The 13,849-nt window shown below is 44.5% G+C and overlaps 1 protein-coding gene across 1 annotated transcript in view; it reads right to left on the reverse strand.

Moving 5' to 3' along the window:
- The window catches only part of FREM3 (FRAS1 related extracellular matrix 3), an 83,238-nt gene extending 70,934 nt beyond the window's left edge, over positions 1-12,304 (reverse strand). Inside the window, exons 1-2 of the mRNA XM_045879382.2 lie at positions 7,126-12,304; positions 5,634-5,723 (exon numbers count right to left, since the gene is read on the reverse strand). Coding sequence (XP_045735338.2) covers positions 5,634-5,723; positions 7,126-12,304 — 5,269 coding nt within the window. The remainder of the gene's footprint in view (positions 1-5,633; positions 5,724-7,125) is intronic.
- Positions 12,305-13,849: the final 1,545 nt, after the last annotated feature.

Here is a 13,849-nt window from a genome sequence, read left to right on the forward strand (position 1 = left end):
AAAGAAATAAAAACAATTTAAAATCCATCACTGCCATTATAAACCATTTTTAACATCTTGCTACATATACTTTAGACTTTTTCCTGTGCAAATATATATAAGCATGTATACATGAAAATGTGAACGTCCTTTACAACTTTACACAGCTTTCTACTTGGTTTTCTTTTTAACAATACATTGGGAACCTCTTTCCATATTATATATGGGTTTATTATGACATCATCCTGACGACTTGCAAAATGTTTTATAATCTTACTGCAGTTACACTTCTGCCGTATTATAGAAATATGTTGAATGTCTCTTCACTACATTGTCTTTTGGTTTCTCCTGAATTTGAATCCTTTGGCTGCTCATTTTTATCTATCTCTTCTGCATCCTGTCGGTCTCTGATTTTAACCCCAACTCTCTTCTTACCACTGTTTTTCTTTAAAATTAACTTAGAATTGTTTGGGAAATAAGGGTAAATAGACTCCAACTAAGGGCTTCTTTGAGTCACGTGTGAAAATATTAGGCCACAGATTTTGAGTTAACTATTCAGAGACATTTTCTGCCTTGCTCTTGAATTCTTAGATGTGTTCTAGAGAGTTAAAGCCCTCAACAAGTTTGTTATTACCTTAACTGCATGGGCAGACTTACTGGACTTACGTTAGTTCTATCACTGGTCCTAAAAAAAACTTTTTGTTGCTCTTACTTTACTTTCATAACTTGCTTAAAAAAGACACTTCAGGGCACCTGGGTGGCTCAGTTGGTTAAGCAACTGCCTTCAGCTCAGGTCATGATCTTGGAGTCCCAGGATCGAGTCCCACATCGGGCTCCCTGCTCAGCAGGGAGTCTGCTTCTCCCTCTGACCCTCCCCCCTCCCATGCTCTTTCTCTCTCTCTCTCTCTCTCCCTCTCTCATTCTCTCTCTCCAATAAATAAATAAAATCTTTAAAAAAAAAAGACACTTCACCTACAAGGAAAACTGGTACTCATAGGGACCATGAGGCATGTATCAGGTTAAATTAAAAAAAAATTCAAATATCAAAATTCATAGTGTTAATCAGATTGGTTTTAGACACTGAATAATTTAAGAGGAAATAAAACAATTTGTTTCAGGTCTTAAGGAGAATGTGAAATATCTGTAACACATCCCCAAACTAAAATTGTCTCACTCCCATATAATCATTTAGTGTGGCTTATTAGAAAGTATTGACTTAATGTTTCTGATGGTTCCTTTGTGTGGATCATTTTAATTCTTCAAGCCCACTTCTTCATCTTAAAATCTGAGATGATAATTTCTGTCTTACAAGTTATAGTAAAGGTCAATTGGAATAACATCTATAAAAACACTTTGTAGAAATATTAAGTGCTATATAAATTTAAGGTTATGTTATTATATGGCAAGTAGAACAGATCCATTCGGCATTACATATAGTAGAGATACGCAAAATTTCAAGACAAATCTATGAGTATAATGACTTACAGAGAGGAAGATGGATGAACTTGACAGTATGCTTCATTGGTACAGTTCAGAGCTTTAGAAATCTAAAATGCATTCCCTATTCTACCAGTGGCTTTCACGATAAACTTGAACGTAATGAAATTTACCACCAATGTTGTAAAAGAGACGGCAATGGCCTTAGTCTGAGTTACTCAAAATTGATGATGCAGAAACAGATGGAACACACAAACTAGGTACATTGTAAATGATTTCCTTTTGAATTCCCAGTTCAGCCATGTACACAAATATAGGTGTGTGCGTAACTATTGGAGAGGAAAGAAGAAAAGAAAACTCGTATTTATTGGGGAATTGATGGACGGTGGGTATCCTATTATATTTTGGGCATATGTTACTTCATTTAACTATAGCAGAGCAAAAAGAAAAAGGCACAATTGCTACAGGAAACGGGATGCGGATAGGCAAGGTATTCCTGTGCGCCCTGGCTCAGCGTGCAGTGGCAAAGCCTGGAACAGTGGGTCTGAGTTACTTCCTCTTCTTCCTTTGTCTCCTTAGTGGACTTTTTTTTTTCTTAGTGGGCTTCTAATAAATATGAAATCAGTTTATAAGTGGGCAGAGAAAACGATGAGAAGCCAAGAGTTCCAGGCAGTACCCCAATAAGATAATTCACCATAATAGTTTAAAAGTTGAATTTTGGGGGGTTCCTGGGTGGCTCAGTAGGTTAAGCGTCTGCCTACGGTCATGATCCCTGGCGTCCGGGAATCGAGCCCCACGTTGGGCTCCCTGCTCAGCTCAGAGGGGAGCCTGCTTCTCCCTCTACCCGCCGCTCCCCTGCTTGTACTGTCTGTCAAATAAATAAATAAAATCTTAAAAAAAAAAGTTGAAATTTTTATATAATCAACTGATCTAACTATAGATTTTCAGGAATAAATTGTTACTTTTCTTTTTACCTGAAAAAAGAGAAATACAACACTTGGTATCTCAGCTGATAATTCTATCGTGTGCTTGCTTTGTGTCAGGCTCTCTTCAGTGCCTCGTGCATGTTGTTTCTTTAATGCTTGTGGTACTTAGGATGATGGCCCCCTAACGATGTCCATATCTTCATTCCCAGAACCTGTGTATGTATCACATGGAAAAAGGGACTCTGCAGGTGTGATTAAAGTTTCTGAGACGGAGACAGTATCCTGGATTATCCAGGTGAGCCCGATGTAATCACAGGGATTCTTGTAGGGAAAGAGGGAGGCAGGAGAGTTGGGGCCAGAGTGAAACAACACGAGAAAGACTGGACACTTTTGGCTTTGAATATGGAAGAATGGGACAGTTCCTAGAAGCTAGAAAGGGCAAGGACATGGGTTCTCCCCTAGAGACTTCAGAAAGGAAGGGAGCCTTGCCCAAACCTTGATGTTAGCCCAGTAAGAACCACTTTGGACTTCTGAACGACAGACTTGTCATTCTGGGTTGTTTTAAGCCACTAAATTTGTGGTAATTCATTGTAGCAGCAATGGGAAACCAATGAAATCCTCATAATAATCCTATGAGATACACACTATAATCATCTCCAATTTACAGAGGAGCAAACTAAAGCACAGTTTCTCAAAGATACACAACCACTAAATGGTGGCACTGGAGTTTGAGTGCAGTCAACCTGGTTTCAGAGCCTATGGATTGGAAACCTTCCTGCTATCAAGCTTGGGGTTCTAATAAATTGCAGCTCTGGAGTCATATTGCTGATATGTCCACCTTTAAGACCCCTGAGCTCATCTGAGGATGTGCCTAATACATAGTCCTAGCGGTAGGGCACAGTCTTCTTTTAATGCCTCGAAAGTTGGTACCACCACCACCACCACCACCAACAACAAATTCTACTTCAGCCCATTGGTAAAAAATGCATCCTTAGAAGTGTATCCAATTCCAAAAGCTTAAATAACTGGAAGCAGTACTTTCTGCTAGTGCTGTATGCTGTCAAGATAAAAATATTAATAAATTGTAAACTTATTCAACATTCCATTTGGGAAATATTTTAAAAATTGGGATATTTTATTTTTTATTATTTTTTAATATATATTTTTAAAGATTTTATTTATTTATTTGACACAGAGAGTGAGACAGCACAGCAGGGATAGCAGCAGGTGGAGGGAGAGGGAGAGGGAGAGGGAGAAGCAGGCTCTCCGCCAAGTGGGGAGCTTGAGGTGGGGCTCGGACCCAGGATCCTGGATCATGACCTGAGAGGCAGACACTTAACCAACTGAGCCACCCAGGCGCCCGCCCCCCACCCGCCCCACAACTGGGATATTTTAAAAGAAAAGTTCAAGTTGGCTCTTGTAGAAAAATAAATTTATAAAATTTGAAAATACCTGACACGAAAATGTTTAAGCGAGTAATTCAACATTTGTGAGCTATCCCAAGAACGGTCAAAATGGGCAGATATGGCTCTGTGCAGGATACTCAGAAAACAACAAAAAAATCCAGGGAATAAATAACTGCATAAATATTGAATCAGCGTATGGACATCCAACTATGAGCAAATGTGTCCTCAAATATTTTGGAGTCCATGTTTGGTTATTATTATCACTTTAATTTACTAGGGGCTTCTTTGTGAGTTGAGAAAGTGCTGTCTTTGCCTTATTCCCTGACTTTTGTCCGTGGTTTTGGCATAATGAACAGAGGTAGTGTAGCAATCATGCTTAAGAACCTTAGCTTTGGAATCTGCAATATCTGGGTTTGATTTCAGTTCACCTGCTTATTACCTGTATGACTTCAGTCCAGTTAGTCAACCTTGGTGCCTTCATTTTAAAATGGGCATCATAATGTTTACCTCTTATTTTAGTGAGGATCAGAAGTCATAATGTATATAAGCATTGCCTGGTCCACAGAAAGTACTCAAGACTGGTAGCAATATAAAATTCACATTTATCATCACAGACTGACTCTTGTTTCTGATGTTGCCCAGAAAGTATAGTGTCCAAGTCAGATACACATCTTTTTAGAATATCATCCTTCTAGAAAACAGAAAGAAAAATAGTCACTATAAACTATTTGAATCTCACATGTGCTTTACGTTAGTGAGTCAGTTTGGAAGGCTTAAATGTATCTTCATCTTTTTAGTGACTTTGGTCCTTGGGAACTTGGAGAATGAAGGAAAGATCAGATTTTAAACTTTAAGTGAGAAGATAGAGAGGAGGTGTCAGTGGTTTCCAGTGTAGTTTGTCTCATCAGAGGTGGAGAGGGGTGACTCATTATTAATGGGCATCTACTTTGTGCCAAATGCTTTACATATATTATCTCACTTAATCCTCTTGGCAGCCGTTTGGAAGTGGTATGAAGACCACCATTTTATACATGAGTGAAATCAGTCACAGAGAAGACCAGGTTACTTTTTTGAAGATCACATAGGGTGGGCTGGGATTCAAACTCGGTATACTACACAGCCTTCATATAAGACTGTTTTCCAAAACAGTCCTGAATGATGGCACACAATTGAGGAAGAAAATTGGAACACGATTGGCATGTTACTTACTAGGAATGAGTAATGATTTATACTGAAAGGTTATCGAGTGGCAAGCAGCACGCGGACGTAAGTTTTGCAATTATTCTGTCATACTGCAAAATAATTTTTCTTTGACAACATAATCAGCCCATTCCTAGCTGAGTAGAGCACCTTCCATTAGCTCGTCGCTTCCCATTATGCTACTTTGAGGACAGAGTAAACAGATACAGGTGCAGCGTACGCAGGCAATTTTTAGAGCAAGTTTTCCTCTATGCTGGTCAAGCTATTTTTCACCGCATCCAGGAAGATTACAATTTGGAGATCAAGGAGCCACTAAGATTCAGTTCTGGGGCTGAAAATCCTCACAAAATCTAAAGGTGGACTTTCTAATTTGTTCCAGAATGACAGAAACCACCAGTCAGAGTCTCAGAACCACCGGAAGAGATTGACTTGCCTATAGGATGTCACACATAATCTAGGTCAGGTAAAAAACTTCATATCTCATTATTGAAATTCCTCATTGCTTCCCTTTCCAAAACAGTGATTTGTCAAGAATCATTTGGCATAGGACTGCAAATAGAGCAAAAAGAATTCATTTGTTGGTACTCTGACATACACCGATTGTGATTACTGTGTAAATAATTTAATTTTTTTCAGTTTCATATTGATTTTAAATAACCAAGACTCCCTTTTAATGCTGACTTACCATTGTCTTCAACAGAGAAGTAGAAGATATCCTTTGTTTCTTTGCTGCCTTCATTCAAGACGTAACAGATCCTCCTTTCATCAATGTCAGCTAATAAAAGAGCAAGTATCACTCATCATATTGGCACAACAGAAAATGAGTATGTTAGGAACTTCAATGGGTTAAGGCATGGAAATACTACAATAAAGAAATTTTAAAATAATTAAATGCCTACAAATCTAACTTTTAAAAAAATGATTAAGTGAACATGAATCTAATTTTTTCTTAAAGTTACACTGGGAAAAATAGAACATTATTTAAAATTTTGTTACCGTGCTGTGTGTATGATCTGTAGGATCATCCCCAACAAGAAAGACATTCTAGTGATGCATGTTTTACAACATCCTCTATGGAAAATTGAGTCTATCTGGTTTAGGTCTTCTGCACAAGCCTGGAGCTTGGCATGATGGTGGTTATTCATTAACTATTAGTCAAAATGAATTTAAACAAGAATAACTGCTGCATTCTAAGAAAAAAGAAAATGGGAATAAAATGATTTTTTATTGCCTATTCTCTTGGATTTTTGAGAATTTGTCACTTGGTCTGTAATTGTGTTTTTTGTATTGATAATTATTAGTATATTAAAGACAATTTGCATTTTGGGGGTATTTATTTAGAAAGATAATTCTTATAAAACCACATGATTTCATTGGCCTTAGAAGCGATTCTGAAAATGTAACCAAACTATTTTTTAAACACCCTTCATAAGTTTTACTCTAAGATTGCATTTAGGTATATATGTATCGCATATAGAAAAATTCCATGTATCTCTTCACATTTCATGTGTAAAGCTACATGAAAAAGTTTTAAGACAATGTAAAGAGTTGCCACAGACAGCAGGTGTCACTTTACCTGGGAAAACAGAGGAACCTGCCTCAAGTTCACCATTAGTAATAATGACAAATGTATTTTTAAAAAGATCTTTAAAACATATCCCTCCACAAACTTAGGAAAATTTAGTTCTATGCTTTTTTTTTTAGATGCAGAAGTTACATTTGAATAGTACAATAAAATGTGCAGTGTAATATTTATCTCCAAAATCTAAGTACAAAATATCATCTTCAGAAATCTAAATTTACTGATAAACTATGAAAACAATTCCTAGGTATGTCATTCTTTGAAATTAAACTGATAATATCAAAATTAATGTAATCATATCTTACGATGATATTTCAGAAACAGAAACTGTCCACCTGCATTCTGCAATTTTAGGGCATAACTACCAGCCTTACTGGATGTCCGAGAGTTCCTGTTAAATGGGCATCCTGATGAAATGGCTAGAAAAGGACTAGTTGCCCTTTTTTGTTATCAGAATAATCTCATATTCCACCGTATTTCATTAGAATCAAAATCTGTCTGTCAATGGGCTGAGGTTGGGAAAATTTTATTCAGAAGTGGGAGACCTGATCTGCTCATGGAGAGGGACTGAGGTATTGGGGATATCATTACTAACCTTGCATAAACACTTGCGTGCTCTGGTTTCCAAGGCCAGTGTTGATAATGAAGCCATGCTCTGGTCCTCTGGTCACTTTATACTTCAGGAGCCCATGGAAACCATCTCGATCCTCTGCCCTCAGAGACCTGTTGGTAATCAGGAAGGTCATGTGTCCAGTGTGAAGGCGCTTCAAGGCTGATACACCTCTGTTAGTGGCAATCTGGGGGAGCCTGTTGTCTAGAGAACTTATGTGGATCCTCATTACCTGAGGTTTGTGTGTCTCTAGGACAGTGTCTGGGAAGACATAGAAATCAGCATGAGTGCCATCTGTCACAGTCAAGGAGAAACTGTCCTCAGTCGTCTCACTGCCATCGTGCCAGTAGCTAATCAGGTTATCACTCAGGTCCCGCTTGGTGAAGGTGGTCACAGAATGACTGCCATTGTACAAAATCCTACCATGGATGGGGAGCTGGGTGACAGTAAAGAGGAGAAGATCATCTGGAGTATCCTTGTCTTCCACTGTCAACTCAAAGGGAGTGATGTGTTTGCTTTCCCCTTCCTGCAGTATTAGTTTATGGATGGTCAAGATAGGTTTCTTATCATCCACATCTGTGATGAAGATCCTGAAGGTTTGGAACACAGGGTTGAGTCCATCAGTCACGTGAAACTCAAAGCTGTCTGTCTTTATCTCATCATTTGAAGTGTGGACATAGAATATTTTGTTGCTAGCCAACTGAAGCTGAGTGAAAGAGGCAATGGGCTTCCCAGGGTGGTCAGAGCTCTCTAAGTGCCCCATGCTAGGAGCCCGTGTGATCCTGAAGTGAAGCTGTTCATTAGGGCTGTTGATGTCACTGGTGCTAAGCAGATTGGTGGTAAGGGTCACTCTGCCACCTTCTGTCAGGGTAAGCCCTTTGCTAACCACCTCAGGGAAGACCCTGTCTAAGCTGTCAATAGTGATGTAGAAGTAGCGGTCTATTAAAGGGTTAATCCCATCAGTCACATCAAACTTGATAATGTCAAGGACTCCATCTTGGCCTGTGTGGGTGTAACAGATGAGGCTTCTGTCAATCTCATCCTGGGTGAAGTTCATTCCTAGGGTGAGGTTATTTCTCACTTCCCCTCTGGGTTTTCTCAGCCGCTGTAGAAGCCCCTGTTGAGGCCCTGAACGGAGAACAAAACTGAGGCTCTTTTCATCGGAGTCAAGATCTGTGGCCTTAAGGACCCAATTTGTGATGACCTTGGTGTGTCCAGTCTCTACCTCCAGCCCATCATTGGTGGTCAGTCGAGGGGTTTCATCATCCACCAGGATCACCATAATGGGTACCTTCCTGTGGGTGGTGTGCTTGCCATCACTCAGCCAGACCTCAAAACTATCCTCTGTGGTTTCAGAGTCATCATGTTCATACACAATAGTGGAGGCCTCCTGGATCTCCTGTAAGGTGAAGCTGTGGATGGGCTGGCTGCCTGTGGCCAGCTGCTGTATGATTCGGCCATGCTGAGGGAGGGCTGTGAGCTGAAAGTGAAGCTCATTTGGTGGCAAGTCAGCATCTGCTCCATTGAGCAGTGGGGTGTCTATGACCAGGCTCATCCCCTCTAATACCACAAACTCACCGGCAAAAAGTTCAGGCTGCTCATCATTGGTGGGTAAAATGATTATAGGGAAGAAGACATTTGGGGAGAAGTTGATGCCATCAGAACAATGAAAGGTGAATTGATCTTTTTGTGGCTCTACCCCCTTGTGAATACTCTGTACATAATTGATATGCCTTGCTTGGACATCTCTGATGGAGAAAGCACTGATGGGACTACCAGCCCGTGATTCTTTTGAGCCGGGAGCTGGTGCAATGTTTTCCAGGTAGCCAGAGGTTGGCTGACCAGTAACTGTGCATAGGATTTCATCTTGGGGTGTGTCCACATCTTCAATATTGAGATGTCGTAAGGTCAAGGGACTCTTCCCGCCTTCATCAACAATATAGAACTCCCCCACCAAGACTGTGGGTGCCACATTGTCCACAGGCAGCACAACCACTTGCACCTGCACTCTCTCCACTATGCTGTCTCCCACCACCCATTGATAAGAATCCTTGGAGAGGGTGAGGCTGAAGGTATCATGTTGTTTCTGGAAACCAACTTCACCCCCAGTGTGGACGTAGACTACTGTCCCACTGATGAGGTCCTCTTGGGTGAATCGTTCTGCAGGTAAGCCATTCACTAGAAGAGTACCCAATTTTGGGCTATCCTCCATAATGAAAGACAGCATCAAGTCACCTGCGCCCTTCTTTTTGCCATGTATGATGCCCATGGTGATCTCAGTGACTCTGCTCTCTAGTACATCTAAGGAAACATCTAATAATGGACTACCTGTAATAGAGATCCTGGGAGTTTTGTCAGTAGTGGGATGCACGGAAATCTGGACGGTGATGGGTATGTGGTGCACCCTGTCACTTACCTCCAGATGGAAGGTGTCATTGGTAATCTGGTCTCTGCTGTGCTGGTAAGAGACACTCCCATTAATAATGTCAGCTTGCATGAAAAGTTCCCCTGGAACCATATGTTTATTTAAGTAGTGCAGGTGTCCATGTTGGGGACCCCAGACTAACATGAAGACAATCTGGTCAACATCTGTGTCAGGGTCTATGACATCCAGTTCATTACTGCTGAGGATAAAATTTCCTCCCTCTAAGACAGTAAAGCCTCTGTTGGTGACTTCTGGAGGCTGGTTGTCCACAGGCTTCAGGAATAATGTGAATATGCCAGGTACACTGTTGCCTGCAGCATCCTCCACTTGGTAGGTGAACTGCACAACCCGTGGTACAATACCCAGTTTCTTCTGTGGGGGCTGGTAGGCAACTTTTTGGAGATTTACCTGGGCCTGGGTGAAGCGCATGATGGGCGTATCTGGCGAATCAGTGAGCACAATTTCTCCAGCCCGGACTCGGTGGTTGTCATCTGTGTCAGTTGGGGGTGTCAGTAAGGTGTACCACAGGTTCTGGTCATCTGAGTCCTGGTCAATATATTGGAGGAATTTCTTCTGGAAGTGAGTGAGTTGGTACTGGTGCACGGTCATTTCTAAGGTAGTTCCTGGAAATAGTTCTGGACTCTGCAGATCCACTGGTTGGACCTTGATGGTGAAGAAGTGCTGGTTGGACAGATTGGGTGGGTCATGGTCATCCTGTACATGGAAAGTCAGCTGGACCATGACAGTTTGAGGGCTATGGGGTCCAAGATGGCGGTAGAAGAGTTTCCCTTCCATGATGTCTTGCTGAAGCCACTCAGTCACCACCTTCTCATAAAGTCCTTCTTTTTCCACATAATACCAATCTTCATCTTCGGGGGTCAGAGGTGGTTCAGCCTGCCGCAGCAGCATCTCTCCCAGGTGCTGAGTTGAGTAAGAGGAACCAGGGACCAGATCCCACCCTCTTTCTTCCTTTTTTTCTTCTAGAGGCTGGTCCTCCAGCACAAAATGGATGGTTGAGTCATCAGAGTCAATATCAGTAGCACTCAGGACAAAGGGGGAAATCTGGACCACCTGTCCTTCTGTAACTGAGAGCCCGGTGTTGGCCTTGACCTTCGGTGGTTCATCATCAACAGGTATGATGGTGACAGGGAAGAGGAATTCCACCTGGTGGTGCCCATCCTCCATCCGGAAAATGATATTGTCACTGTAGGTGTTGCTGCCATCATGCTGGTACACCACTCGCCCTGCTGCCAGGTCCTCTGGTGTGAAATGCTTGCGCCCAGCGGGTGCCCCAAGCACCACCAGCTGCCCGTGTCTCAAGCCCCTTACTGCAGTTACTATCACCTCCTCTCGGTTATCATTATCACTGATCCGAAGGCTGTGGGTGCTGGACAGGGGCTGTAACTGACCTTCAAATAGCAGTAGTCCCTGGTTATATCCAGCCACTGGGGCCAGGGTGTTCATGGGCTTCATTATCACCATGAAGGCAAAGGGGTCTGAGGTGGCGCCATCTCCGTCCACCACCTCCAGCTCCAGCTGGAAGAGGTGCTCTGAATCCAATTTCTCTGTCGGGGGCTGATAGGCAATTTTCAGTTCCCGCAGCTCCCGCTGGGTGAAGAAAGAGACTGGAAGACCCAGGGGGTCGTCAGTGCTGACCACGTATCCCTGGTGCCCTGGCGTGGTTGTGGGGGCATTGAGAATGTTGAAGACCAGGTCATCGGGGTCAGACTCCATGTCCTCCGCAGCCAGCGAGTCAGGGGTCAGGGCTGTTAGCAAGAACTGACTGACCTCCATCATCATCAGGGCCACAAAACTGGGCCTAGGTGCAGTGTTCTCTACTCCGTCGCGGATGCTCACCAGCAGCTGGAAGTGCTCGCGGAGCAGCACCTCCTCTGACCCAGTGCCTCTGTCTTCTGGCCCTAGCAGCTCCGCCATCAAGGACACATAGTCCCGATTCGGCGACGGGGTGGTGGCGGTATGCTGGTAGCGCACCCCAGCTCTGACAAAAGCCTCACAGTCTATGCTCTCGCCCCTGGGGAGAGGGGCCCCCATGGCGTCCACCAAACGCCCATACTTGGGCGGTGGGCCGCCGTGGGGAGGAAAAAGGGTGAGCCGGCACCTGCTGGCGGTAGAGGCTCCGTTCCCCAGGGAGGCGAAGTCCAGCACTCTCCTGTCGATGGCTTGGCTCCAGCCCCGCGGCTTCTCCACCAACAAAGGCCTGTTGCGCGTCACCAGCTCCGGCTGGGGGAAGACCACGTCCACAGCCAGCGTGAAGGGCAGTGCCAGCGTGTAAGTCGGGGCGTGGTAGCGCAGCTGCAGCCGCACCCGCGCGCGTCCCGGGCTTCGGGAGCCGAAGTGAGTGTACTGGACCTGGCGGGGCCCGAAGGCGCAGGGGAAGCGGCTGGGGGAGAGCGCACCGTGGCTCAGCGGCAGGGCGTCCAGCACCGTCACCTCGCACCAGTGCCCGGGCTGCACTCGAATCACCAGGTCCCGGAGCGGATCGAGCCAAAGCGAGCGGCCCACGGGAACCCGGAGTCCCGGGTTGGCGATCAGGACGCTGGGGCCGTCGGGGCTACCGCGGGCCAGAGCGCCCCAGGTGGGCATGTAGAGCGCAGGGTGGGGTTCAGTCCCAGGCGAGGGTACCTGTCCCCGTAGCACTGGGCAGCTCAGGAGCACGTAGGCGAGCGCCGCGACAAACTGCCGGGGCGTCCCAGCGGGGCGCGGAGAAGTCCCAGCCATGGGACCTTGACGCTGGGATGCCCGCAGAGTACCCTGTCCGAAGAGCGCCGGCTCAACTGCAAGTGCAGGCTGGGGAGGAGGAGGCTGCTGTCCAGTCGGGAGCGAGGCGCGGACTCAGCAAGAGCCAGTGGCCGTGCTTCAGCTGTGGCAGGTAAAAGCAGCGGGGAGAGAGGGCTCTGCCCACCTTCTGCTCTGCCTGCGTCCCAAGCGTCTCCTCGGCTGGCTCCGGGGACCGCCTAGAAATGCCCCAGAGCCCGGAGACCCCGCTCCTTTGTGCCTTTAACCTCGCTACCTTACTGACCTTCGTGCCGGGAGGGGTAGTCGGCCACTGTGCAGCCCCCGCTGCCCGCTTCAAACCAGCTGGTCGGGATACTCTCCCCGGGTGCCTCAAAGAGATTGTTCTTTAGGACTGGGAGACAGCGACTGTACCCGGTCAGTTCTGCGCGTGGAAGACACTGCGCTCCCGCGGTCCATTCATCCAGGCAACGATGTTTCTGATGGGGGGAGGAGGGAGCCACCATTCCTCTTCCTTACCGCTGACAGGCGTGCATTTTCTAGCCAAAATTGAGTCTCACTTCGGACATAAAAGAAGCTAGTGGGAGCTATTTTGCAAATAGGATTTTCTAGCTGCCTGTCTGATGAAGCAGCTTATTCCAGATCTTGTAATTCGGTGCTTCCAAAATAGTCCTGGCATTTTTCTTCTGCTCAGTTCTTGAGGAAAAAGATTAGCATCCAGGCTGACGAACTTGAACAGCTTTTAAAATCTGTTTCTAGTCAGTGGGTCTCACATACCACAATCGGGTGTGCACGTTGGCTTCCTTCCATTTTTTTTTAGAATGTGGTTTCCATATCTGATCAACAGTGGCTCCCTCTGAGTTTATTAGACATGCTGTTTCCTAAATATTTTCTTTGTAGAAAAATATAGTAGCCAGAGGCGAGAATGGCAAGAGAAACAGCAGCAGAGAAAATACCCCAGGTATTTCTGTGAATTGATCTATTTAACACTTGGAATTGGGCACTTTCTTTGTGGCTTTTAGTTAAGGATGCCTGCCCTGGGTGGGTGTAATGTTAGCTACTTAATTTCATATCTTTTTTTTTTTTTAAGACTTTATTTATTTATTTGAGAGAGAAAAAAAGAGGGGGGGGCATAGGGAAAGAGGCGGAACAGCAGACTCCTTGCTGAGCTGAGTGCAGAGGGGATGGGGCTCAATCCCAGGACCCTGAGATCTTGACCTGAGCCCAAGTCGGATACTTAACAGACTGAGCCACCCAGGCGCCCCTTCATGTCTATTTTTTCAAATATTAGAGGTGTCCATTTAAGCACCGGGCAGACTAATCTTTTCCTGTAATTAAAATGGTAATGTGCTTTCTTATGCAATTAATGTAAATGCTAGACTTGCTGATGTCAATGAAAATAGATGTGTCCAAAACTGTAGTGATAAATATGGCTTCAATATTATCCTCAAATTATTTTATTTTACTGTGTTGCAGATGCCTGTCTTATGCATTTCAGGAGCAGCTGTACTGAGTCCCAGAGCAGAAATA

The sequence above is a fragment of the Mirounga angustirostris genome, unplaced genomic scaffold (assembly GCF_029215605.1).
Source record: "Mirounga angustirostris isolate CCGP_5_RB_7025 unplaced genomic scaffold, mMirAng1.0.hap1 SCAF_2, whole genome shotgun sequence".
NCBI classification, from domain to species: Eukaryota; Metazoa; Chordata; class Mammalia; order Carnivora; family Phocidae; genus Mirounga; species Mirounga angustirostris.